We start from the raw sequence: 23,029 nt of genomic DNA on the forward strand, positions 1-23,029 counted from the left end.
AAATGAATCAGTTTTTTATTCAGCTTCAAAATGATTTTCCCGAAGACATTGACGTCGAAAATGCGTTGATGACAGCTGGGTTAAAGGGTAGAACTGAGGGTTTTACACATAAGTATGACTCAATGTCATCTAAAACAGTGATTGAAAAACAATTGATCATTAGATTTTTGGCGGATAATAAGATATGCCTGAAGCTAAATAGACTGAGTTTGTTCGCTCGATTGAAAATTGGGTTCACTGTGTGCATCAAAATCACAGTCAAATATTTTTCTTTTGCCAATACCTCGTTCTCGTTAAAATTGTAATACGTGACGCCTCTCATAACATTTTTTTTTCAGATTTCTATGGACTGAACAATTTTGTGAAGATTATTTGTCTTAATAATGCCATCTGTTGTATTTTTCCGGCGGAACTAATCTATGCTATCACTACCCCATAAACAACGTTTCGCCCGAACAAATTCCGACAACACCACTGTTTTCTATGTAAGGTGAGTTTGATTTACCTTTTGATGATAGGATGTATTTTTCTTTTGCTTTTTTCACTTTTATCTTTTTCTTCTTATTTGAGGTCATTGCCTGAAATTTTGAGCTGGAAACATTTTATAAATTTAACAACATTGAACAGTTTTTGTGATTGTTTTTCAAAAATGTACTTGCTGTTTTTCTCAAGTTTTTTTCAAGAAATGAGCTTAATACCAGAAAAAAATCAATAAATCACTAAGATAACTAGCCTAAGGCAACTGAAAACCTGATTTTAAACCCTTCTCCATAAACTGTCTGCCAATAGTTCTTCGATTAAGAAGGTTCCCTCTCTTTTTTCTGAGATTTTTGCACAGACTTTGGTCCATGTTCAATATACACTTTAAAAAAGCAAGAATGATTGTCATTTAAAAACGTCGACTTCTGCTGTTTTGAATTACTGAGCTACCCATATCTTTTTAAAATTGAACATTTCTGCTGATGGTTACGTTTGTGCTTGTATTTACTTTAAGCATGCTTTCTGGTCTTTTTTTTGTTTACATATTCTACAACTAAGCGCTAGAAAACTCATTGGTATACATAACATTATTCTGTGCTAGTTAGATGGCTAAAACGTGAATATAAAGTTTTAATCCGTGCAAAAAACAAAGTTTTTGTGCAAACCATATTTATATGACAATTCGTCTTTTAGCCTTTTTACAGAGTCGTTAAGAAATTACTGATACACGAATAGACGATTTTTTCAACAATATGTACGCATACTTTCTTGATTTGTCCAGCTGCATTATTCTTTGTGTTTAATTGCTGCCTAGAAAACTTCATGTTTTCAGATTGAATACGGGTAAGTTTTGAAAACAATTTGAATAATTTTGCTTTTTAATCTGCAGCCTGATGTCTATTGAATTTTTTTCGAGAGTTAATGTTTCCAAAGTTTTCTTTCATGGGCGAAAAAAAAGATAATTTGCTCTTCATTTAATTTATCATTTAAATATTTTAAATTGCATTTGTGATATGGATTTTATTGTTGAATTTCGCTTTTTAAAATATATCATTAAACTATTAGGGATTACATTTTCGTGCGGTAAAGTTTTGTGGTCAGCATTGAACTTGCGAGATTTCCAGTTTTTTGGGTATTTGATTTTTTTCTTTTTTAAAATATACATCAAAAGGCCCAAAAGTGTTTTTCAGTAGTTTGGCGCATAAAGTCAAGGGAAAACCCAATATCTAAAACTCAGCAAAATGTTTACTCAGGAAACATTTGAGTCAGCTGGTGCCTCATTTTAACATGCGTTTATTCACGGAAGGAAGATCCGACCTATTTTTTGTTCATCTCTGATTCGAAAAACAGAATATTTGAAATTCGGAGATGAAACCAGCTGAAAATTTTTCAATTTTCCTTAATAATTTTGCGGTCCAGTGGAAGCGGACTTGAGTATTCCGGAAAACAGCCTTACCAGAAATTTAGATTAGAAGTTCGAACCGTTTACGTTTTATTGCCATTCATGGATAAATTCCCGGCAAAAACAATCCTCAAATTCAACTAACACTGAAAGAAAAGTTATCGAAACTACAATATATCCAACTTGTTCGATATTAGTAAAAAAATCTGAGATGTTTTGAAGGAGCCTTTTGGTTGAGAGCCTGGTTTTGTTTATTCCCGAACTTTTGGCAAAAATTGTGTTTTGAAAAAAAGTTCATCAGCCAATTCGAAATTTTTTTAGACTTTGAAAAGACTTCATGATCAGGAAGAAAAATATTTTCTGAATTTTTTTCAATCACTTTTCTTCAATTTTCTCGTTCTATCAATTCTGATGCGGCTTTTAATTTTGTACCAGCTTGAATTATTCTGAATCAGTAATTTGTTGTTAAGTTTTCATCAAACAATGCTAGCAGTGGCGTGTGCAGAAGACTTTCTAGGGGCAGGGGGGAGGGTTGTGGTCGACCTTTTTTATGAAAATTTTGTCTAACTTTGTTTTTGTGTCGTTCAATTTGATTTTCAGAACTTCTGTCAAACGTTTTCTGTGCCCCTATCTAGTTTTTGAAAAGCTGTCTAAAAATGACGTTTCAAGCAAATTACAAAAAAAATTGTCAAAAAAATTTCGGTCTTCAAATTTTGTTCGGTCCTCAAATTTTCGATGTCGGCCAGGGATGTGAGACCCTTTGGAAAAGTTTAGCAAAACATTGATGGGGAGAATCGCCTCCTCCTGCTCCCTCGACACACCGATGAATGCTAGACGTCCTGCACTGGATTTTTGTTGATAAACAGCAATTAAATTTAGAAAAGAAACGTGTGTTCTTGCAAAGTACAGTAAAAAAAATTGATAGAAAAGTGCTTCACTTTCAATCGAATCTAGTCTTTATCTAGTTAAATACTTTTGTAATTTTTACTTTGCTGATATTTCGCTACTATGATGCAAATGAGAAAGTGCTCTGAATCAAACTAAAAAAAAACATGACTTCTGAAAACTTGTGCCCCTGGCTTGTACGTTTACATTGCCCTTTCACCTTCACTCACCCGTCCAAGGGTAAAGTGAGGACATACTAAATAAGGCTTGACAATCAGGTCCTTCTTTCTGCGTGCACCGCTTTGAACCCATACCTCCAACCCGGCATATTACCCCGCTAAACTATTCACCAGTCGCAAATGGGCAATTGAATAGGTGAGGGGCGTTGCTTGAACATGATTGAACATCGGATACTGATAACTTGGTTGAAAAAGAGCTAGCGAGAGGGTGTTGGGTTTGATGTGTGTTGTGGACTGAGTTTGGTGGCGGAGGTTTGCGCGCGGGAGGAAGGGGGCTATGGGGACAGGGGAAGTTTGTAAGTAGGAGCGGAACTTAAAACTCATGTTTACAGGGTTGAAAAGGCTCGTTCAGGTTCTAGATGTGTAGTAAAAGTATAGTAATCATTCCAAATCCAATATATATATATATATATATATATATATATATATATATATATATATATATATATTTTATATTATGATTGAAATTATGAGTCATTGAATAAAAGTAGATCATAATTGGTTGAAATGGATTTTAAAAATTTACTGTAGATTTTTGAAAATTGAAAATAATCAAATACAATCTTTCATAACAGCAACTATCGTGGATAAATGGGGCACTCAACTCGATTAAATAAGTAACTATTTGTCTATTTATTACCATAAAATTGTTTTTTTTTTCTATGAAACTTTAGTGCGGTTGCATCTTTTCCGAGTCATTTATCATTATATTTTTTGAAAAAAAAAAACAATTTTAAGCCTAAATAATTTGTTTGCTGCTGTTTTATAGAGACACGAGTCAACGTTGCTTCGTTAATACTAAAATAGATCCATGGGGACAGCAGAACTGGCAATAATTTAGTCAAAAAAGATTTTGTGGTAATTTAAGCGGGTGTAAACATATGGCAAAGTTAAAAGTAGGCAAAAGCATGAATAACTCAGTTTTAGCTGTCTTCTTTAAAAAAATTATTTATTTAATTGCCCTTGTATTGAAATAGTAAAAAAAGAGGTTCTTTTTGCTTTTCCCCCACCTGCAAAACTTAGCTAGCAAAATTTTGTTCGCACTGTCTGTCCGATTGTTACAAAAAAATTGCATCGCGACTTATTACGCAATGACAAACATATTTGATTTTGATGTTTAACCTTGTAAAATTCCCACTATACAATAACATTGATGATTATATGAGGTTGGGAAAAATGAATATAGCTAAAACAGTATTTCTCGGCCGCTCATATCAAAACAAAGTACTTTGTTTGCTTATTTTTATTAAAATAATAGGTAACTTGGAATACGTAACACATATATGATTCCACGAGGACTGGAGAAAATCGAAAACTTATGCTAGAGGGACGGTTGATCACGAAAAATGAATGGAGAAGTCAAATAGGTCGTTCTTTTTTTTCTTAGATTAAAACGCAAGTAGTTTGATGATCGGCTTGATTTCTCAGAGATACTTTCATAGATTGGCTTGATTTCATTTCAAAAAGCGGCCGTGATTGTTCTAATGATAATCATTCAGGGCAAACAGACATTGAGAGGAGTAAGAACTGAGCTGATTCGTATCCGTAGTTCTGCAGTTTCTCCATTTTCTCTCCTGAGCTGTTTTCACTCATATGCTGAAAATTTTCTATCCTCTAGTTGTATTTAAATCAATTTTTCTTTGCAGGTCAATCTGATTCTTTTTTTAAACCACAAGTTTGGACACGAATGATTTTAATGGCCTGTTTTCAGCATATGAATAAAATCAAATCAGAAATAAGAGGTGTATTAGCAAACTTTATATCCAAAAAATAATGAAAACATGACCATAAAGATCAAACGCAGATTCATTTTTACATTCATTTTTTTTGAGTGGCCAAACTCTCTATATTAAAAATGTTCAAGCGGTCGACTTTTGTATCAGAAAGCTCGAATTTTTCTTATTCTTTTGATTTGTTCTGTAACTTACCACACATATTTAGCTAACTTATAGCACGAATAAATTCTTTACTATTTTTACCACAATGTAATGTAATGTTTTTACACGTAATATACTATCTGAAGAAAATTATAGTAGACTTGAGCGCTTATAACGAGTTAACGTACAAATGTTTTGACTCTGTAAAAATTAAAACACAGGCAGAACTTGAAAAGAAAAACTTGGCACAAACTTGATCAAAAACTTACCAAATTGCTAACATTACCACCATTACTGATAGCTTCTCGGTTGACTAACTCAATGCATCAAACTTTCTTTTTGTGTCTTTTCATCAGCAAAATTCATTAATTTGACGACAATGAATTTTATATACAAGTAACAAGTAATAAAATGTTGAACAAATCTATTGGTTGTATTAATTTGGGCACTTATAACGAGCTGATCACGTGCAAAAGTTTTCGTGCTGAAGAAATTATAACATAAGCAGAAGCTTGAATAGTCAAGCTTGGCTAACGCTTTATCAAAAACTTACCAAACAGCCAAAACTGCCAATTAATTTTCAAATCTTTGCGGTTGATTTTATTACAAAGCATTAAACTCTCATTTTGTCTCAAATTATCAGCAGAATTTTTCCAAGTTGTTTTCCTTAATTTCCCCGAGAACTCAAATTTCTGAAATTTGCTGTAGAGAAAAATTAAATTGCAGTTTCTTTAAATATTTCTTGTTACTAGAAGAAAAAGACTGAACCTCCTATTTCTAAAAGCTAGCTTCAAAATCCAGAAAGGTATTGTTATCATATCCTACTCAAAATTTTGAAAAGTATGAAAAATCAGCCACACTTATTTTTATCCTCAATTTTGATTTGGTAGTAAATTTTGCAAAAAAAAAACGAAAATATTTGTTGATTTCTCTCTAGGTCAGTTATAATATGTTTTCATCAGGTCAATTTTTAGTGCTATGACATTAAAAAAATTTTGCTGTATGAAAGATTAATGTTTTTGCTGTCACTTTAATACGAACATGTCAAAGTTTGACCCTTACCTGTCTGAACAAAAAACGACGACCTGAACAAAAAAATTTTATCGGGTTTTTATCTGAAATGAGATAGAAGATCTTCGAGAAATTTATGTTCACTGTTTTTTTTCAGTGCGGTGTTTCTGAGCTAATCAAATTCACAGTCATCAATCTTACCCGAGTCGAGATTTTATCAAACCAAAAGTTTTAATCTTTGAAAAAGTTTAGGTATCTGAACGATTTTTAAACCGTGTTTTTAGTGAGCACGAGATTTCTTTGGTAAATTTGTTGAATATTTAATCTTGAATGTTAATTTTTTCCTGCAACAATCATTTTTTTTTAATATTATTTTTAACACACGTGATCAAAGTTTTGCCGAATTTAAATGCCTTGGTGGGTTTGACTTGACCCCTCTGAGAAATTTTTTAAAAACCTACAAGACGATCGGGTTGGCTGAATGAGTTTTTGAATTGTTTGGGAGAAAAATCTCGAACCGGGTATAGTTTCAGTCACAAAATGGCCTCGTCTTCATCTTCCAAGACGAATGACTTCATTTCCAATCAATATAGCCCTGCTGTCTGTCCCGGTTGTTCGGCGAGACTAACAGGCAATGCGCCGGAACTTCCCTGTGGTCACCAAATTTGCTTCCAATGTGCGGTGACCATGGAACGATTTGGAGGTCAAAAGTGTCCAGTTGAGGGTTGTCGCCACAATCAAACTGCCTTCCCAGAACGAATTTCAGTCAGTAACTTACCAGTGAAAGCTGTAGCTGCAGTTGACAATTCTTCGTTCACTGTACTACCACCGCCTTATGACGGTAATCTGTTTTCCTTGTCGATTGACTTTTTTAAAAACATTTTCCTAATTTAAACCAAAGCCAATTATTACTCAATATCGAGTCAGCCTGGTAGTATTTTCTTTAAGTCTTGTCCGCATCATAAAGTATTGGTACTCGGTAAACTGATGCAGCTTGAATTAAAATTAATTGTCAAATCAAAATCGAAATAACTTTTTTCAAAACCAACTAACGAATCTTATTTCAAGTTTCAATGCAAACTCATCTCTTCGACATTCGATAATTCGCGAGGAAGTATTCAAACATCTTAAAAGCAGTCTTTTTTTCGTTATTTTACTTCATTTTCTTAAATTATCCCTCTATATTGGTTTCATAACAACTTTATTAAACAACGTCACAGATCAAGTTTAATACTTTTGTTTAACTTCCATAACTTTCAGAAAAACATAGTTTTTTCTCAGTCGAATCATTTGCTCTGTAAAGTTAATAATAGTTAAAGTTATGTTTCTTGTGTTTCAATTCAGATTATATAATCCGTAGCTGTCTGAAAGCAAAATTTATAACCATATAAGTGTTAAAGTTAATGTAAAAGCTACACAATTCCTTGCTGCATAGGGCTGCCTTACTAGCTCTTCAAAGTTGACTGATAAGTCATCTTCTTAAAATTATTCGTCCGGGATAACACGTTGTAGATTTCCCAAACATCCGTCGGGATCAGCAGTGACATAGGGTCAGCGGCAATTACTTCTAAAAGCCAATAAGAAGAAAAAAGTCAACGCTTTCGATCTTTCTGATTCCGCTTGTACACATTCGTGCTTATCAGCTGGATTAGCAAATTGTACTGACTTCTTGCTAATATCGTTATTTTAAACCGTGAATGGGTTTAAAACGTCTTTTATTATAAAATTACGGCCAGTTTATTTCAAAGTAAAGGTTTGAATGGTACCAAGGATACAGGAATGATCAAAAGTCTCCGATTGCCGTTCGCTTACTGTTGATCAAGAAAAACAAAAATAGGGGTATGGCATTGAATCGAATGGCTTATATTCATTCGGAGACAGACAAAGGAGCTTCGTAATGGCTCAAGCCCTCAATCATACACAATAACTATCACAATTTAGTTGAAATATGTGACTTACCGACTACATTGTTTTATTTTACTTACTCTTTGCTGGTACCACTGATGTCGGTCGAAAATCGCCTTGATGAAGACAACAACCTGAAGATAACTTCTTCGAATTCATTTTACGAGGAGTACCGAAATGACATTTATTGAAAATTGAGCCTCATGGCATAAAGCGCCATACTGATCGTAAATGGTACCCCTTTGACCATCTGTGCTCAACCAGGGAAGGTCATGCATGCTCCTTTTCCAAAATTCCCAGTTAAAGATTTCGTTTTTGACTCGTCCAGATATCCTTCAGACTCTCCTGCATAAGTTACTGCACTTTCAGCAGCAAAATTTTGCCGATGTTGAAGCATGTTTTGTAAGTCGCACGAGGTTTTATCTTCAGCAAAAAGCAAGAGTTAACCAGGACCTGTATTCAGAAGTGGCTTCCTTATGAGCGCAGAACTTTTACATAGCTGACTATCTCGACTCAATGAGATCTCGGATAAAAGCTGAATCCCGACTTGATAACTTCATTGAAATTGGACGATTTTAATTAGGTTCAAAATCGTGATCCTGAGGTAGAAGGAACACTAAAACCTGCAGCAGACGCAGCTGGCGAGCAAAAAGAAATATCACATAGTCACGCTATGTTATGCCACGTATTAAGCTTGAAATGGGCCTTTTAAAAGACTTATTGGTTGTGAGTCGCAGTGTTAATCGTAAGCTCAAGTATGCTGTTACGCAACGTTCATTTTGTCAACAAAATTTGGTGTTTAAATCTCTAGTAGCCGGTGAACAAATTTCCTGGAGAACTTAAGACAAGATAAATTCGTAGGTAGTACCCTTGCTCCTGAAAAAATGTTGATCGTTTGGAGCGCATTTAGTTCTTTCCACCGTTTACAATGCAATTTCTCGTACTGGCTGAAGGTAAAACCCATTTACGAACAGTTTCGTAACGATGCGGCATCAGCGGATCCATATAAACATGAAACTTTGAAAACTTGTTTTAGCTTTTGCATATGGGATCAAAACCAAAATAATTTAAATTGTTGGCATCAATCAGGAAAGTCAGGTCAATTAGATGGACTGCTGCGAGCCACCTTTCGTGGGTCCAAATAACCTTCTTCGTTCTATCGGTCAATTAAGCCGCTTGTTTAGAATTTGACGCTAAACTTCTTGTAATTGTGGATGTAGACATCCACCAATAGTGAGGTTTATATGTCTGTTCCACCGCAAGTATAATGATCAGAGCAAAAATCATATACTTTCCGTGATTCGCTTGCTTTTCACTGTCTCCAAAATTAATTCACTGCTTTGGATCATCGAAACATTTTTTACATTATACGAAAATCTCTCACCATGATCTTTCGTTAGAGACTCGGATCTCTCGGTTGAGCGTTTGAGGCTTAAGCAACCGCCTTGTAATAATTGAGGTGTGAATAACTTGGGTCCATATCGTGGTACAATTTTACGCAGCTCGAAAAAATACGGATTGTTTTTTTAACCAACTGCGCCGTTCATGTCTAAATTGTTCTTTCCCTAGATACCAGCTCTTGCATGATGGAATAGAGCAATTTATCGCGCGCCGCGGTACATCGTCTTTCTTCTAAAACTATGACGAGGCCAGTCTTAATGGCGTTCGCTTGGTGTTTGCCAATCATGTTAATAACACCTGTCTCCAAAAGGTTGATGTAAATCGCTTGTGATTGTGATACAACTCCAGAAAAAGATACAGAAGTGTTTTGAAGGACTGTGAACTGCATCTGCTGTCTTATGATTTAGCTAGAACGGACAACTAGTGAGTTTCACTTTGTGGAAGCGAGTTTCAGATGGATGAAAAACGTTGAAATAAGCAAGTAGGAAAACAAAAAAAAAAGGATCTCAAAACACAACACGATACATTCAGAAAACTATTTGGCCAGGCATCTGATCCCCTTCAAATTTTTGATTAAACAAAAAAACAGCAACTTAAAATGGCTGGCTCAAACCTATTCAGGTTATTTGAATAGCAATTGCTCAATCATCAGTGTGAACAAATATTTTTACATGAATGAAAAACCACAAAGTGCAACCATAAACACTTTCCCGGCTATTAATTCCCAGATTTTTAATACCAGCGTTGAGTGTTTTTCGTCGAAAGTTCATGAGGTTTTAAATTTATTCTACTAACGGAGAGTTACGAAGCTTTTGATTAACGAAGCCAATCATATACGCCTTTGAAAGCACAAATCCGATGATATACGTTACTAACAAACATTCAAAGTAACGATGATTTGGAAGGAACGAAGTAAAAAAACTTTAAGTGTAAAAAAAGCAGATGTGATGGTTGTTTTAAAACATGCATAAAAGAGTCCGACTTCGGTGCTAGAACCGGAGCAACTTCCAATACATTGCAAAAAGAAAAAGAAAAGACAATTACCTCGTTATCCTTTACAAATGTGAGTAGCAACAAGGTCATCAAGGTCAAAAGAACATTGAAACAAGAAGTGGCCTTTGTTTTCATCAGCGCAATTGTTGTGATATACTTATTAAACAGTTTCAGAGAAGTAACAATGACTTCTCGAATTGATAACACAAAAAGAACTCCATCACTGAGATATCTCGAGGAAACACCCATTGCAAAACAAGATCACAAACGGAAATGCGCAGAGTTGAGTGAGACCAGTAGAAGAGAATCAGGGATAGTAGCACGTGATGAACAAAATTGAAGCACAGACCAAGTAGAGCGTAGATCAAGCTATTCAAAACCCATGTACATAATTAGCAGCAGTTTAAATAGAGTGTTGCAAGAAACAATCCGAACTATTGTTGACGAAATTGCCATCACATCGAAGACTGAAATTCTTACACAAATTGAGGACGAGCTTGAAAAGTTAAGAGCCGAAATATGCTGAAAACAAATTCAGAATTGGAATTCTTGGAAAACTACAATCTCCGACTCAACATTCGTATCGTGGGTTTGCCGGAACAAATTGTGACAGACAATACTGGGAAACGTGTATTTGAAAAAAATTGACATATCGATTGAAAAAACGACTGCTTTATATAAAAAAAAAATAGGCGCCAACGTGGGAAAGTCTGCCATTAATTTTGCCCATCGTCTTCCGGTCAGCAATTAAAATCAAATCCGGCGCCCATTGTAAGTTTTACAAGAAAAGTGAAAAAAAAACGAAAATCATTTAAGAAAGAAACATCTGCGCACTGATGAGCGCCTCAGTAGAATTCAAATTTTTGAAGATATAAACAGTGTACGGGTACAATTCATTCCAATGGTGAAGAAAGATCAACCTATCCGAGAAGAGGGGACAAGAGAAGGAACTACTTTTTTTGAGTGGAAAGAAGATGGTTATGCTCAAAAGACTACTGGTCTATACGATGGAGGAGCAGCTCTTAACTATTCAATGGATAATGTGAAATGCTGTTTAGTGACAGGCACGGTGTTTTTTAACAAAAAAAGGCCTGAAGTGACCTAAAAATTAAAGTAGCGCCTAAAACTTTTAGTAAACTTGATAATGCCGATTTTTTTGATAATCTTTTGTGTAATGTTAGATCACTAAAAAGCCTAATGATGAAGTAGAAGCACTGACTAACTGTCTCGAGTCTCCTATGTTAGTTTGTACTACTGAAACCTGGTTAAGTGATACTGATGATAAAGTATGTTCGTGGTAAAATAAACAATGATTCTTATGGTAACAACAGGCTTTGAAGGGGTAGCGGTAGAATGGTTCATTTGTTAAACACTTGGTTGCCAATCTACCGCGAACAACGTCAATTATTGTAGAGCGTCATAAAATTCAACTCATTGTAGTAGTGATAGATCTCAAGCCCCGTGATACTAAATTGGAGTTTGTAGATTTTTTTACTAAAGAATTATAATTGTTATCAATTTTTTTCACCAATGATGTTCACCATCTAGATAACGCGCCCCGAAATTTTTGCTGAAAAACTAGAAAAAAACCCCAAGATTCTTTTTTTCCTACCATTCTCTTACCAATACACAAAAAAATTGAGTGAAATGACTAAATTCTTCAAACGTTTTCCTGTTTTTCTGTTTCGTTGGTCTTTATTCACCTAATCACAGGTATGAGTTGTAATGTTTAAGAACACCAAATTGTAGAAATTGTGTTTCAGCCTCTACATCAAGACAACAGCTACCAGAGGAAACCGAAAGCCGAATCAAAGAAAACGTAAACTTCTACTCTGGAGAATCGGATGACATCAAAAATAACGAACTGAAAAAACTTCTTGTAGTGGGGAAAACAGGATCGGGCAAAAGTAGTTTGTGTAACGTACTGTCCGGCAACAATTACGACGCGGATTTATTTGAAGTTTCAGCTGAAAGTAAATCTTGTACCCAGAAAACAAACTTCAGGAACGTGTTTTTCAACGCAGACAGAACGAAACCTATCAGCGTCATAGATACGATTGGATTTGATGATCCGAATAATGATACTGATGCTAAAATCATTTCTGATCTCGTTGTCAAGCTCAAAAATTACTGCGATTATGTGAATTTATTTCTCATCGCTGTTAATGGGCAAGATCCAAGACTTGATAGTTCTTTGATTGGAATGCTTAAGGTAAAAAGTTTAACTGTTTATAGCAGTGTAGACTTTTGACGGTTTTTGTAACATGTTCCTACTGTGGGCGTATTTTTAGAAAAATCAACGTCCAATTCTGGAAATATTAATACTGCTCAAGTTCTTAGGTCGGAAACAATCTCCATTCATTTTACGAGTTTGGTTTCTAAAAACAACAATTTCACTTTAATTTCACTTTTTTATATCATACAAAAAATTCACTTTTTTTCGTAAAAAAAACTGTTAAAATAATTTGTTTTATAATTCTGCAAACTGTATTTAACAATTTTTTTTTCAAAGATATTCGAGCAAATGTTTGGACTGAATTTCTGGGGACAAGCGGTCATTGTTTTTACTATGCTGCCCATGGATAATTACAACATCGGAAACAGGAGGCGAATAAAAAAACAGTCTGACGCTCAACTAGCTCTAAAATATATACAAGAGTTGGGAAATCATTTTCCAAAGGCAAAAGGACTGAAATATCTTACTTTGGACGCTTGCCGCAATCAAGAAAGCTCAGAGGATGTTCAAGCATTTGACAAGGGAGTGCGCGATGTTTGGCAACTGCTGGAGAAAGCACCAAGGCTTCCTACTGAAAACGTTAAAAAGGTAGAAACCGAACATCGTAAACTGAAACGCGAGATCGAGCAGAAAGAAAAGCAAATGGAAGAAATGAAGAAACAGCAACAACTAGAACACGAAAGAATGTAAGCATAGTTATTGTCCTGCACGCTGATTTTTTAGAAGGAGGGGCCAATATTTGAACTTAGCTTTGAATTGACTTTCGATGTATCAAAAAATGAAATTGATTTGCCAATTGCCAAATACATACATTATTTTGCCTGTTCTTTAAAAACGTTTTCATACTTTGGCAACTAGATGATATAGAAGTTATTTTAATAATTTGCAGCTAAACTATAAAATTTTAACATGACACTGAAACAATTTTACTCGAGTTGAACAGGTACAATTTTTCTTAATCTTCTTTAGTTCATAAAGTTGATGACTGAACATTTTTTTAAAAATCGTCTAAAACCACAATGTTTTTCTTGTCAGTAAAACGGGGTTTGACTTTCAACGAAGCTGACAAGCAATGGTTTTTTTTGTATCCCAAGTTCAAATTGTGGAATATCGAAAAACGAAAAGAGCCAAAACTTTTTCTATAAAGGGTGTTAAACTGTTCAATTTGCATTATTTTTTTAATGCACGTAGTTATATTTGAGTTCTGAGTAAATTGATATTGCCGTAAAATATCGATACTATACTATTTTATCAGGGGAAAAAATTGCTTGCAAACACATTGTAGTTTTCTGCGCTGAAACTGAAATTTGGATTATTTGCCATCTGTTAATTCTTTGTTCGTGTTTAAGGAAAGAAGAAATCAAAAAGATGCAAAACCAGTTCAACAAAGAAGTTGAGACAATAAAAGCAAAGCAAGATCAAGACCGAAAACAAATGGAAACGAAACATGCAAAAGAACTAAAAAAGTTAGCAGCGGAAGCAGACAAAATTCGTTTAAATCTTGAGCAGAAACTATCTAAACTGGAAAATGACATGGCAAGGGAACTCGCCAAGAAGGAAGCAGAGCGCGAGAGCTTCCAAAAACAGTTTGATGAGCAGAACAAGAAAACGGAAAAATTACTTTCCGAGAAACTGGATAAAATCAACTTGCAGCAAGTTCAGCTACAACTTAAATTGGAGAAGGAACAAGACAGCACAGAGTTATTGAGAAAAATGGAAGTTCTCAAAAAACAGCAAAAAGATTTGGAGGAAAAACATTCGAGTCAAATAGCAGAACAACAAGATAAAATGAACCAAAAAGAGAAAGAGATCGAAAAACAGAAACTGGAATTGAAACTGAAATATGAGAAGGAGCAGCAAGAAGAACGGGAAAAATGGGAGTCCAAAATTTCAGAAGCAGAGAAAAAATTGCAACAACAGCAAGCTCAGGCATCAGAAAATAAAATCGAGCAGCAAAAACTAGATGATGAAAAACTAGATGACGTCAAAACAGGTGGGAACGTGTTTTTATTAATCATTTTGCTTTCTTCATCTAAAAATCATATTTCAATACGAGGCCAAACTGCTCTGCGTTTTGTGGATTGTAAGCGGATTCGGCAACAAGGACGCCCCCTTGGTTTTTTTCAAATTCGTTGGTCGTTCCAACAAAAATTTAACATGTTTAAAGACTTGTCTCTGGAATGCAGGAACGTACAGACACAAATTTTTGCTCCTACCCAGAGCACAGTTTGCTCCTATCCAAACAAAAGGTTACTTTTCAAGGTTCACAAAAATTTTCGGACTGATGCGAGTATGTCGAGTCTTCAAACTTGACTTCGTCAAGTTATTGTGTTCCACATCTGTACTTAGCATTTTTCATCTACACTTGTGCTGAAAAAATATTTACCTCGTCTTTAAATTTTTGAAACATATTCTGGTAAAATTTTTCTTGTGCAGTTGAAATCTATAGAAAGTAGTGCTTTTCAAAATGTTTTTTTTTGCAATTTGTTGTAATCCTCGAACTATTATTCCCTTTGAAGAAATCACAGTCAACGTATTTTTTCTCTCTATTTAAATCAAAAGGAAATTTTTAGCTTTTTTCTTTTGTGATAACTGCGTGATATAGTCTGCACATATATCAGCTTTTTTCGCCGGCTACCTTCAAACTTTGCAAAACTTGAGGTATGCTTGTAAGCTAAGTATAGCAACGTGACGATTTGTTGACACCACGATTGACTCTTACAGATCATTAATCAACTGATCCCATTAATCAACTATAGATTGGACAAATTTTCATTATGGAGAAAACTAAGAACAAGATGAACCGAAAACAAAAAAAATGAACATTACTGATTTCAACCTTCGATCTCTAAGCTTGCCAATTATCGCATTGTCTGTCATTAACTGGTATACCAATCCCGACATTTTTTAACAGTAACTTCAGAGCTGAAAGTCTCGGAGAAGTCCTTCATTTCTCCATCTGATAAACTGTAAAGGTTTTTTGAGCATGCCTTGCATCATTTGGGGCTAAAAAACGGATGCATATTCGGCTAAGAGTCACTTGAGACACGCCTTCCAACGGGAGGTTTTAATCCGCTTGATTATTTCGATAACGCGATACTTAATATCAATCAACGGGTCCAGCAGTTTTGTTGAAAACGATTGGATTTGTTCAATTATTTTTCATTTTTGGTAAATTTTCATCAAACTGTTCTCAGTTTGTCTATGATGTGAAAACCAATATCAATTATGTTCACTTGGGTCCTGTTTCTTTTGAAATTGGCATTTAAAACTTTCAATGTTACTTCTTACTAAATTGATTCTCCTTCTATTTCGTGAACACCAAAAAAAACTGCTATAATTTGAGATTACTGAGACTTGTGGAACTGTTGTTGAAATGGCAATGCCTTCGCTTAACTCAATCATGTAGACCCGCGTCATCATCCAGGTGTAACGTGATATCCGCCGTCATGTCCCAGATTAAGCCGGCGTTAAAATGGGGACACCAAGAAGGATTCATGAGTTCCCACATGGTTATTAGGCTGATTTTCAAGGGACCGTCCAAAGAACCACAATTAAAACTCATTTGCCCCTTCAGCTCGGGATCCGAGGGTTCGACCACTCGTTCTTCCAAAATAATTCCCAGCTTGGGTTGTTCCACCATCAGCATTCCTTTTTCCTTAATCCGTTCGAACCAGAAATTGAGCACTATGACTTGCTCATAGTCGAAGTACGCTTCTCTGGCTTCTTCATTCACGAAGGGATTATATGCCATCCCCTGTACGCCAGACACATATCGGAACGACTTCAATTTCCCTAATGTTGCAAAGTCTTTCTGTCCCCTGACGGTTTCAATCAACTCCCGGCTCACTTTCAATACTTTGTTGGAATACCTTCTCACTTCTTCCAACTTGCGATAGCTCTCCATGTCGTTCGACTCCCTATTTGGTACAACCAGCGGCATATCCTGATATAGTTCCAGGAGTGCCCTGAGGAAGTTTCTTTCGCAATCAACTCCCTTTTGCCGAATGATCTTTATGCATTCTCCCAAAACAGGAGTGGGAATACGATCCACCACGAACCTTACAAAGCAAAGGGCATCCTTACGCTTAGCCCAGGCTATCGCAGAATCATCTTTTGAAATCAACGCTCGCAGGGCTTCCATCAACTCCAGCTCTTGTTCCTTTGATTTCAAACCCTTACTGGCTTCATATTCCGCCTTCTTGATGCCCATCAAGCACAAAGCCAACCGCACTTGCAGGTCAGTTCTCATGCACGGGTCAGCCAGGTACGCTGCCACCGTCGCAGGTGCATGCATCGTCTCGTCGAAGTATCTTTGGAGGGCCGCCCTCCAAGAGATTTCCAGTAGCTTTTCCAGCCCGATTTCGTTCGCCTCCGAGGACATTATCGTGCCGTATTCTTTCCGATTTAGGTTAGATTTCTCCGTAAGCCCTTTCAGATACTCCTGCATGGCTCGCTTCTCGCTCCAAGCCATCAGGTGTCCTCTCGCGGAGTTCCTCGCCTTCATCACTACTTTCACTTCTCCTGACCACCTCAGTCTCGGTTCATTGTGGTCATCGGCTGTTTCGTGGCTGTTGTGGTCAGACCTGCCAAGAGCATAGGGGGGATCAGGTTCTCTTTTTCTCCCCCGGTCAGCGTCGCACCATCTCCTTGCCCGCTCTCGCTTGAACGACCTGCGCTCGTCAAAGAGGCCACCACTGCACTGGCTTTCGATTTCACCACCCTCTGATTCACGGCTCGACTTCCTGTCTTCCCTTTCAGTCGCTTCGGCCCTTTTCTGGCTCGTCTGACGGGTAATTTCTTCGTGACCGGCTGGTCATCGGCACTGTCCTCTGTAACTGACTCGGTCAGAACATCAGACTCTATGGAGTTCATTATTTTCTCCAGGCCCTCACGCATAATGGGTTGGTTCAATCCCACCTTCATTATGGACTGCGTCCCATATCGTCGTTCCATGAAGTTCACTCGGTTCCAGGTTGCCCCTGTCCTGCTTTCTAGTTCACTTTGGTATGTCTCCCATTCCTCTTCCGGTAGCGTACTCAGGAAGGATACCCTCATTGACTCTTCAATCTTTCTCCTCCTTGGTGACTCATGGAGCAATCTTTGTGGATCCCTATTTCGGCACTCTCTCGCCTGACTTATTGGGTCCATCGGGGATAAGTCGGCCGACGCCTCTTTTGTAGGAGACATGAAAGACGATGGCGTCATCAGAAACAGACTCCCATCGACTTACCCGTCGTCGTCTTCACTAAACCGGTACTCCAGCAAGTCTCTCTCTAACGCTCCTAGATCCGTCTCACCCGGCTTTTCTGTCTTTCCCCCGATGTCGTCACCGTCCTGATCCATCAACTCATCGTCATCCGCATCAGTATTGGCTTAGGTCCTGATGGGCCTTGTCGTTTGTCTATGCCCGAGTCAGGCCGCGCCGGTACGGTCAGGTCTCCTGCGTGATAGAACAATTCATCATTCACAGGGAATTCTACGGACTCCTCGCCATGTGGTGCCAGGTCGTTATCGTTATGTATGAGCCTCCTCTGCACTCCTTTGCCACTTCCAGCATCACTACTTTCACTTCTCCTGACCACCTCAGTCTTGATCAGTCATCTGTGGGAGCATACACCTCGTTCCACACCTCAGCCGAGACCTCTGGCCTCCTGGAAGGTGGTGCCTTGATCTTTTTCCTGCTCCAAGTATCAGGAATGTGAAGTCAAATGTGTGCGCGGCTGTAACGTTCCAACTGATGAAGCGCGGCTCTATCCCTTCACTCCATTTCAGCATTTTCCTCTCTGCATCACGAGCTGCTCCGATGCGAGGGGCAATGACGGGAGATGTGACTCCCAACAACATCCTCCTAATCGGTGGGTATCGAGGGCATTGGTCCGGCAGCGGCCTGGATCCGGAAAGCCACGCTTGCTGGTTCTCTTTCACGTGTGCATAGGCCTCTGGCAAAAGTGGAACTCTCATTGCCGCTCCTGGATCTTTCACTACTGGTCTCAGATTCCAAAGCTTTGGGTTAAACTGGATGTGGGAAAAGTCTTCGCGGCCCATTCGGCACTTGAAGTTGTTGTTGAAATCCATCAACACCCAACCCGGCTCCGGTGTTCTTCCCAACAGCCTATCATCGCTGTCCAGCCCTCTCAGCTCCCTCTGCTCAACCCAATTCAGCACGGAACAATCTACGACTGAGACCAGGTTGACATACAACACAGAATTCCTGTATACCTTAACTTGCACGTCCGGGAACACGAAAGACATCACCGGTCCATACAGCACCGTGACGAGTTCCCGCAGTCCGTGAATCAGAGCCAACGGATCGATCCGCATCATGACAGCCAGATCTGTCAGCAAGGGCATGCCACAATACTGCTTACACTCACCCGCAACCGTCGCCACCTTATCTTCTCCCGTGACACTTCTGTTCTTTTGCAAGAGATATTGGAGCAGGAGAGTCCTCCAGTCTTTAAATTTCCTGAGCGAGGCGGTTTCCAACTGCGCGTTGAACTCACGACTCGTCCCCTGGACTTGTTCGGGGTAACGCAGCAGCACAAGCAAATCACCCAGCCGACCACAGGTCATGGCAATCAGAGTCAGGAGTCCATCAAATCTCAAATCTGCCAACGCTTGGGTAAAGAGATTTACTGTCCCCTTCACGAAATTCTCATGAACAAATGTCACGTACTGGGCTTAAGTCAGGCCAATCGACAGCTTCCTGATATCCTTGACGAAGCTCGCGATCAGGTTCCGCGATGCCATCGGATATCACATCGACAGGAAGGATGGCGTCCATCCCACTCCCATTCCACCCAAGATGGCATCTGATCGTTTATATTGTGCCCTCGTGGCCAGTACGTCAGCTTGCAACTTGTCCAACGACATCGTGTTCACATCCTGCATCACTTTCAACATCATACCCCCGGTTAACTCCCGGGCATCAAACAAGTTCTTCAGATACGCGTGTATCTCCTTTATCACTGCCGGTCCATGCTCGAAAGCGTCCTCTCCCAAAGGTACACAGTCTTGGTGACAAGTACAACCATAAGTTGTTGTGCGGCTTCGTGCGCAAAGCCATTGCCATGAGATCTTCTTCCGCTGACGTCATGTTTTTCCTGACTGTCCTTCCCTGCTCATTCTCTGCGTGATCCATTTGCATGAACCAGAGATCATCAGCCATCTGTTGTACTAACAGATGACCGTCATCTACCCCTGGTCTTAACTTCAGCAACCTGGCGAAGTTGGACAGCTCCAACCCCAGAACCTCATCTAACACCAACCGAGTCGTGCTAAAATCTTTGAGTCCCTGTATGGCGTTGGAAATATCAGCCCAAACGGCAGTAAGCTCAGATCGGGATGGGTAATAATTGTTAGGGTCTACCCTTCTGTTCGGAGCAGGAATTATTACGTTGAACCGTCCCTCCGCTATCGTCATGACCATCGTGTACACAAACTGAAGGGGTTCTGGCAATGCAGCGTACCCTGGTGACAACACAACGACCACTTTCACTACATTTTGGGTGAAACGTTGTTTTGCTGCTGTTTCTACATCAACCATCGCCGAGAGCATTGTCATTATCGCCTCTCCTATGACCTCATTGCTCGGGATCGACCCATCCGTAAGACGGGACAACAAACCCCTGCTTTGCAAATGATCATTCGAGCCTGCAACCACTATCACCTGCGGCTCTATGCTGACCACCCTTCGCACACTTTTCATCATGCCTATTGACTGTCCCCAGTCAAATTTAGGCGCCGTCAAGAAAATCACGTCGGGCCAAAAGAGAGAACGGGGCGTGTAGAGATAGTCCGAACTCGCCACTATCAGGTACTTGGCAGCTTTCATATCAAAGGAATCATAAGCGGCAAACAGGCCATCACCGAATGGGGCCTTCAGTTCCCCGTATCTCCTGCCATCCCCATCCACCGTGGTCGCTCGGGGGTAGTCTCTCGAATATTCGCCAGGCGTCTGACCGGGTGGCTTAGCAAACTGCCTGTACATTTTGTGATGCTTGTTATTAGGCTTGCTATCTGTCTGAAACTTGCCCTTACGAGCAGATGGCGTCAGTTCTCTGGCTCTCTGGCGGACGTCCGTAAGAGACCGGGTATTCAGAGTTCCAAAGGTGTTGTCCTGAGGCAATCCATTCAGGTGTGCATGCTGGAGCGTGGTCGTGGAACTGGACTGCTCCTGCTCTGCTAGCAGCCAATCCACGCCTGGTATTCGATATAGTCGCGACACTGTGGTTCCTTCTCCGCCGATCATTCTCATTGCGTCCTCCCGACACGTCAAGGTACTCATGTTCAACTTCGTTGACATGTCCATCTTGTACTGTCCCCAATGACTACGGTCCGGACAGTTCCAAAGCAGCACGCTGCTTGGTTCAACTCCTTCCACCGGCACGGCGCTTGTCGATGGTCCTGCTGCTGAAGCAGGGTTTGCCATCGCGGGCGGGTCGTTCCTCCCAGACACGGTCTGGGAGTTATTCCTGTTCTGATCAACTGATCTCCCGAGTCGGCTTTCAAGCGGTTGTGTCCTGGGAGGAGGAGCAGTCCCTAGCCTCTCTCTCACGTTTGAGCTCGGAGCGATGGGTGCAGCTGTAGCCGTCTCCGCTGCCAAAGGCCCTAGGCAGTTGACGAGGGATTTGGGCACGCTTGCCCTTATTCTATTTCCTCCGGTCGAACTGGTCCAAGCCCGAGAACTGGTCGCCCTCGACCCCTGCTCCACTTCCCTCAACTGCGTCTGAAATATGTCATTGATCCAGTGTCTCCCTTGTTGGGCGTTGAGATGTTACCCATCTCTGGTGAGCGCGATGTGATCAATCATGCGCAACATGTTCTCGAGATCCAGAAGCCGCAGCTCGCCAGGATTGTTTCTCACCAAACTGCGGATCATTTCGTTCCACCGTGTCACAATGCCATTCATAAAATCTGCCACCACGGTGCCCACCATCGGGTTCTGTGGTATCGTGCACAGCACCACAAGCCTGGGCCTGTACTTCTCCTTTAGTTCGTTCAGGGGGCAGACCAAAAGAGGCTCCCACTTGCTCTCCGGAGTCACTGGGGCTCTCGAGACTTCGTTGGTTCCCAGCATTATTGCCAGCGTATCCAGTTAATCTTCGCTCTGGAACTCCATGATCTTGATGACCTGAGCCACTGAGGCTCCTCCAAAGGACAGAGTGGTAGTCTGACCTTAGACGAAGATCTCATTCAGATCTCTCACCAATTTGTCTCCTATGATCAAGTGGTGATTTCCTGGGGGAATCACCTGGTCGCTCGTAGCGGGGTTCCAGCTCATGTCATTCAGGCAGGCTCGAGGTTGCTCCGCGGCCACTTGCGTGAACTGGTGACGTGCCATCAGATTCTTCCTAATGTCCATCACGCGAGACATCTGATAGGTTCCGCCATGCGCAGTCCCCGAGGACGCTACCGTGCAGGGTGCTCGCTCCGAACTACTGGATAAATGATCACGAAGTTGGGAAGGAACAATCCTACCCAATGTCCGCCCAGTGGTTCTGTTGATCTCATTCATTGTTGCTCTGGCCACTCGATTGAATGATTCTTGGAACTGGGGAGTGAGATAGGTGTCAGAACGGTCTGGTATCGTGTTCCTCTGACTGGGAGCAGACTGTTGTGTCTGCTGAGGAGCCTCGGGCCCTCTCGATGTACACAGTCCCTGTACTCTTGTCTTGGGGCGTGTGTCCCTGGATCCCTCCGAGGACTTCATCGTCGCCAGAACCTCCTGTGACACTTGGCTCACCTTTGCCATATACAGTTCTTTCAGGTGCTTTTTTTCATCCTCTTTGTAGGCCACCTGCAGATCCTTGTACTTCTTTTTCCATTCGTCTCTTTCTCGAGCTATCGCCCTATACTCCTGGAGTTTGGCACACAGCTCGCTCTGATCTCTCTCCTTCTTCTCCAGCGTCTCGATCGTCTCCGACGTCTGGATCTCTATTTCACTCACCCTCACTCTCTTTGAAGGAGGAGCAGCTGTTGGAGAGTCGACCGAATGTGACGGGCCTGGCCCATCACGTTGTCTTTTCGCTCCGATGAGCGGCTGCGCAGGTTGGATCGGCAAGAGCAACTCACCTAGCCGGTGGTCCCGCTGTTCACCTAATCCTGGCTCACGAGCCAGGTCGTGGCCAGACATTTCTCCACGCCGCCATCTCATCAGTTTGGTTTCGGCCTCTCTCGGCGGTCCCGGACTCGCCGAAGGCCAACATCAACACCACTTCTGTAGGGCGATTCCCTCGACCCTCTCGTCCTAACGCATTGAGGAACGCGACCACAAACATCGCCAGCCCCGGGTCTTCTCGTGTAAAGTCACAATCGATCAGCCGCTGAAAAATCTCGTCTAGAGTCGCTCCTAGACTCGCTGAGAGGAATTCCATTAGTTCATTCGTGTCACACATTTCTTATCGTGTTTATTCTTGTTATCTTGTAGTTTCTTGCGGGTTGTTTGATTCACTGAATTCATTGAACAATTTCTGATCAATCCAGATCTAAAAAACAAGTCGCGATTTAAAATCATAATTTTTTGGATAAGACATCATTCAAATCTTTAAAACTCTTCATTGAAATTCTCTTCTCAATTCTGATTTAAAACTTTAGC

At 40.0% G+C, this 23,029-nt stretch overlaps 1 protein-coding gene across 7 annotated transcripts in view; it reads left to right on the top strand.

Annotated features, from left to right (window-relative positions):
• Positions 1 to 342: 342 nt before the first annotated feature.
• The window catches only part of LOC134853724 (reticulocyte-binding protein homolog 2a-like), a 356,151-nt gene continuing 333,464 nt past the window's right edge, over positions 343 to 23,029 (top strand). The window contains exons 1-7 of one of the 7 annotated variants that reach the window (XM_063869727.1): positions 5,015 to 5,226; positions 5,592 to 5,688; positions 6,052 to 6,099; positions 6,428 to 6,735; positions 11,957 to 12,405; positions 12,706 to 13,115; positions 13,779 to 14,422. In XM_063869727.1, the coding sequence (XP_063725797.1) occupies positions 6,435 to 6,735; positions 11,957 to 12,405; positions 12,706 to 13,115; positions 13,779 to 14,422 (1,804 nt within the window). In that variant the 5' untranslated portion in view covers positions 5,015 to 5,226; positions 5,592 to 5,688; positions 6,052 to 6,099; positions 6,428 to 6,434. Of the gene's footprint in view, positions 486 to 1,114; positions 1,324 to 5,014; positions 5,689 to 6,051; positions 6,100 to 6,404; positions 6,736 to 11,956; positions 12,406 to 12,705; positions 13,116 to 13,778; positions 14,423 to 23,029 lie in introns of those variants that run through there. The other 6 variants (XM_063869729.1, XM_063869728.1, XM_063869726.1 and 3 more) reach the window with 6 other exon arrangements.

This window comes from Symsagittifera roscoffensis, chromosome 8 (genome assembly GCF_963678635.1).
Source record: "Symsagittifera roscoffensis chromosome 8, txSymRosc1.1, whole genome shotgun sequence".
NCBI classification, from domain to species: domain Eukaryota; kingdom Metazoa; phylum Xenacoelomorpha; order Acoela; family Convolutidae; genus Symsagittifera; species Symsagittifera roscoffensis.